This window comes from Pteropus vampyrus, unplaced genomic scaffold (genome assembly GCF_000151845.1).
Source record: "Pteropus vampyrus isolate Shadow unplaced genomic scaffold, Pvam_2.0 Scaffold66, whole genome shotgun sequence".
In the NCBI taxonomy this organism is placed as follows: domain Eukaryota; kingdom Metazoa; phylum Chordata; class Mammalia; order Chiroptera; family Pteropodidae; genus Pteropus; species Pteropus vampyrus.
In genome coordinates, this window is record NW_011888847.1 from 9,506,485 (window position 1) to 9,511,703 (window position 5,219).

The 5,219-nt window shown below is 43.7% G+C and overlaps 1 protein-coding gene across 1 annotated transcript in view; it reads right to left on the reverse strand.

Moving 5' to 3' along the window:
- QPCT (glutaminyl-peptide cyclotransferase) overlaps nt 1-5,011 on the reverse strand; it is a 34,029-nt gene extending 29,018 nt beyond the window's left edge. The window contains exon 1 of the mRNA XM_011361427.2: nt 4,796-5,011. Coding sequence (XP_011359729.1) covers nt 4,796-4,915 — 120 coding nt within the window. The 5' untranslated portion in view covers nt 4,916-5,011. The remainder of the gene's footprint in view (nt 1-4,795) is intronic.
- Between the last annotated feature and the right edge of the window lie 208 nt (nt 5,012-5,219).

Genomic DNA, 5,219 nt, shown 5'->3' on the forward strand with positions numbered 1-5,219 from the left:
AAAAAAAAAAAAAAAAAAGCTTAATGGATGAAAAAAGGTAAGTTCAGCAAACAGGCCCATTGATGCTCCTGAATGCAGACTTACATGAGTTGCTCTTCAGTCTTCCCAGTTCAATCATTTAACTAACATACTGATTCAGTAAAGAGCCCTCCTTCTCTCTGCCTCCCTGAGAGGAAAGATGCCCCTGTGAAATCACAGACAAAAGCTTCCCAGTCATTGAATGCTAGAGAAGGGAAAGCAATCATACTCGATTATTTAAGGCTTTCTATTCATTAAAGCCCTGTATGGAAAAGCACTTGACTTCTCCAACCTAAATGGCATCCATTCGGTTTTTACTCTTAGAACTCAATAAGTATAAAAATCTATGTGGAGATGAGAGGTAGGAATAAGAGGAGAAACTTGGACAGAAAGGGCTGGGGCTGAGGAAAGTAAATGAGGTGAAAACAGTGTTGAGCCAATATTAAATGCAAACCCCAAATTATTCTAGGTTTAGTTCAGTTAAAAGACATGTTGACAATTTTCTATCAGTACAAGCATTCTCAGAGGAATGAGTCTCTATTACATCCCCTGCCTTCTCTTTTCACCCAGACAGAAAGGACAATAAGTCTGCTTTGGGTAACAATAATCTTTCAGCTAAAAAAAGTGTGAACCAGATCTCCCAAAGCATCCCCGCTAGGCTAATCACATGGTGCCACACCAAAAAGGATTTTAATTACATAATTTGTAGAGCAGGCCCACCTTGCAAAGGGATTTGGGGTCCTAAACCATTGAATTAAAGGGCGATCATTACACAAGCACCGCCAATTCAAGTTTCTATCTCATATGAGTGCTTCCCAACAGCACTCAGGATAACACCCGTTATCCTGAATAATACCTGAAAATTCAACCCAGCCAGCATTTACTAAACTCCTTCTGCGTGTCAGACATCACTGACATTACAAATGCAGTTGTGGGTGAGTTGGGAACTGAATAAGATACAGTTCTGACTTCTTTCAATGCAAGCAGCCCTCTACCTAAAGGCAAAGCAGTGCAGGCTTTGAATACAACAATTTAGGGTCAAATCCCCACTCCCTGACTTGCTAGCTGTCACTAGGTCAAGTTTTCCTTATCTGTAAAATGGACATCATAGCATTTAGCTTAGTAGACACTCAAAAATGGGACATCCTGTCTTTCTCTCCCTACCAACACCCAGCCTACCACTGACCTCCCTTGTCCCAGCCTTAAAGTCTCTGTTGCTGCTTCTATAAGAATCATGCAAGTGGAGGGATAGATAGATGGCTATAGAGCCATGGAGAAAAGGAATGCCAAGGACTTTGAGAATACATGTGGCTCTAGAAACAGAAGAATGTGAAATGCTTGGGAGAGCTGTAACAGTCTGCCAGAGCTGACCCTGGAGAAGCACGCCTAGGTGAGACCAACTCTCCTGTAAATGGTTCCTCTATTCAAAAACTCTGCCTTTCTGCCCCAATATTACTTGAGGTTTTCTACTTTGCTTTTTGTTATAATAAAGAGAAATTCTACCATTAAAATACATTGGGTCCCAGCTTTATTATAAAGTTTGGAAGCGACTTAAATATCCAGCAAAGGGTAGTTAACTTATGAAATGATGATTTTGCAATCACTAAATGATGCTTTCAATGAATTTTATTGCCTCAAGGAAATGCTCATGATATAATATTAAGTGACATAGCAAGATATAATACTGTATATGCAGCAGAATCTCTAGTATGAAATGTTTATGTTTATTTATTTTTAGCAAGATATAATACTGTATATGCAGAAGAATCTCTAGTATGAAATGTTTATGTTTATTTATTTTTAAAATAAACAATTAACCTTTATTGAGCATTTACTATGTGACAGCTACTGTACTAAGTGCTTTACATGAATAGCTCATTCAAGTCTCATAAAAGCCTATGAGACTGGTATTTTATCTATCTCTGTAAATATAAATACATACACATTTATGTACATATATGTACATGTGTATATATGTATATACACACACACACACACGCATATAAAGAGAGAGAGAGAGACCAAAAATCAGGAATTGTCACAGATGATTTTGTCTTTTGCTCATTTGCTTATACCATTTGAAATTATTAATATCAATGATCCCTAAATGTGGGATTATGGGTGATGATTGTTTCTTTTTAGTATACTTTTATGTATTTTTCTAGTTTTTTAAAATGAGCACATGTTAACTGTATAATTAGAAGACTTCAAGAGAAGCTATACTTTTTAATATATTGGAGTTAATAGCTTTCTTTTAAAAAACATATAAAGCCCTCTTAACAGCTATTCTCATTGAACCTAAGAGGGGAACTGATTTAATGAGATTCCTTTTAACAGCTGGTTGACAAAGTTGTACTAAAGGAATGCATCTGTACTAAAGGAATTGGACTGGGGATTAAGGTGAGAGGGCAGGATCCAGAAGAAGTAATTTTGGAATATAGGTCAACCCTCAGAATAATGATCTTTAAGGTCTTTGAGAGAGATGAGAAAAGGGAGAAAGAGGAAGAAAAGAGAAGATTCCAAAATCAAACCACCTATTGTGAAATTACAGTTAGGGTACACCCTGACCCAGAAAGGGGGAAGTAAGCTCTCCTTCTGGCCCTCCAAACCTCCCACTAGTCCCACACCCTTTCACAAGCTGAACACTGTTCCCTGAACCATCGGCCAGAACTCATCTGCCTTGGAGAAGAGAGTGGAGGAGGAAAGGAAAGACAAGGGCTCTTCAATTCTCTGGTGTAAGCATGGTCAAGTTTCCTCATCTGCAGATTAGAGATAAATGTACCCTCCTCCAGGGGTGCTGTGAGCTTCATGTGACGTAGTTATACATCAGATACCTGGTACCCAAATGCCAATGCCCCTAAATCTACACCTATGGGCCCACCTGCGAATCTAATAATACAATAATAAAAAAACAGTTCACAGGTTTCAAAAAACCAAATCATAAACTTCTAAACACAAGCATAAACTAGGGTTGAACTGTTTTTACGTATTAGATGCCACTGGAAGGGACACACCTTTATTTCAAAGCAGAGAAAATGAATTTCAAAATCAATGCTTTATCACACCTCAACTTTTGGCAGACCAGTATAACAAGGGCACACCTCACATGATTGAAACATATATGCTGTACAGATCAGGAAGGTATGTGTTTTAGTGCAGACTCATTCTTTTCTCAGGCAAGAAACTGTACTGGCCACCTGGAGGACTTTATAAAGTACTACAGAAAAAAGAGACAGGACCAGAAATCACAGCTGATTTTGTCATTTGCTCATTTGCTTACACCATTTGAAAGCATCCAGTTTCCCAATACAGCAGTGACTAGAAACTTCTTAAATATAAAAGGTACTTATGTTTTAAAAGACATTTCTCAAAAGTTAAATTCTCACGAATTTAAAACATTTTAAGAATCTAGCACCTTCTCCGACCCACAAATACATCCTGCCTACAAACGATCCCTTCAGAACAGCTCGTTCAAACTGTTCCATTTCACTTACTCCCATCCATTTAGATGGATCATAAAGACCATTTGGCATGGCTCCACATTCTGGTTCTTCACGCCCCCTTCCCAATTTCCAATGAGGAAGGTACTCACAGTGAAGTGAAGGAGAGGGTTAGAGTATGTACCTCAATGTTCTTCAATGGACGTTACACCTACTAATGAAGTTGTTTTTCTTATAATGAAGTTATTCCTGAGTTGACTTTCTACATCCCCACCAGGTTCTCTGTGGCTGGCAGTCTCCACGTGTAAGTGGCAGCACGTGTGCCCTGGAATGGTGAAGCTAATTAAGCCTAACCCAGAGAAGTGAAGTGGGCTGTTCATATACATATGCATGTGGCTGAGGGGAGTGGGCTGGGGAACCAGCACAGGGTCTGTGCATTCTCCAGCATTTCAAACGTGTGAATAGATACAGACATACTGTAAGCATTTAAAAGATCTGTTCCACAACTCTGTCAAAGTTTATATCCCTTTTCTTTGCTGCTTTTGTTAGGATCTTTAAGAGCATACCATTTTACTCTAATACCATTAACATTTGCTCAAGTCCCTAGCAATTTCATGGTTTCAAAACTGTTACACAAGAAAGGGAAACTATTGTGAACCTACTTACCTCTCACTGAAGAAACCTGCAAATTATGTTTACCCTAAGTTCCTCATATAGAATTTCCACCTACAACTAGATTTATTGCTCTGACAATTGCATTTTACTCTTTTAGGACAAAAATATATATGTATTTTAAAGTAAAGCAGTTAAGCTCCTTCGTTTGGAGATGCTCCACATAAAAATCTAAAATAGACTTACAATAATACATGTCCACCCAGAGGCTGCATAGAAACTTCAACGCCCCAAGGGCGTCCTGGGATGCAGCGGTGGGGGAGCGCGGGCACACCCCCAGGCGCGCCCGGCACCCTGGCTACCGGCAGCGCCGGGACCGCTGGCCTCGCAGGTCGCGGGTGGGCGGTGTCGCGACCATGCGCCCTCACCTCCCGGATCAGCGGCCGCCGGCGAGACCCATTTCCTGCGCCTATCAGTACCCGCCGCAGACCGCAGCCGAGGGGAGGCTGGTGACATCACCCAGCTCCCGTGGCGTCCCGGAGGCCAGCGAGGCACCCTGGTGAGGACGCACTCCTTCCCGCGCCCGAGGCGGTCAAGGTTGCCGGGGCAGGGGATCGCAACTCTGCCCCGGTCTCCCACCCTGCCTAGGTGGGGCTCGCCTAACCCCGGGTCCCCGCACCCGGCAAGAGTCACCCAGGTACAATCTGGCAGCAGCAGCCCCTCACCTTCTCCTGGGTCCAGTCTGCGGCTCCCCGACTGACCCCCTGGATCACCAGGGGCAGGGCAGCCACCACGAGCAGCAGGTGGAGGGTGCCCACGACGCGTCGGTCACCGCCGCCTGCCATCTCTCCGAGGCTGTCCGGGTGCCGGATCCCTGGGCCGCCAGCGGTCACGAGCCCGGGAACGCGCGTCCTTCGCCTTCCCTCTTCCCCACCCTTGGGTCGACTGCGCCCGCCCCACCATCGCCTCCCGGTCGCCTCCCCACTGCGCAACGCAGGCTGAATCCTCAGTTCTCCTCCCCCCCCTCCCCCACCCCCACCTTAGCAACCCGGGGGTTGGGCTGTCCTGGAAGGCACAAGCCTCCGAATCCAAGGAAACGGAGATGGCCACTTCCTCGTCTTGGAGAGGAAGAGAGGAAGGAAGGAAGAG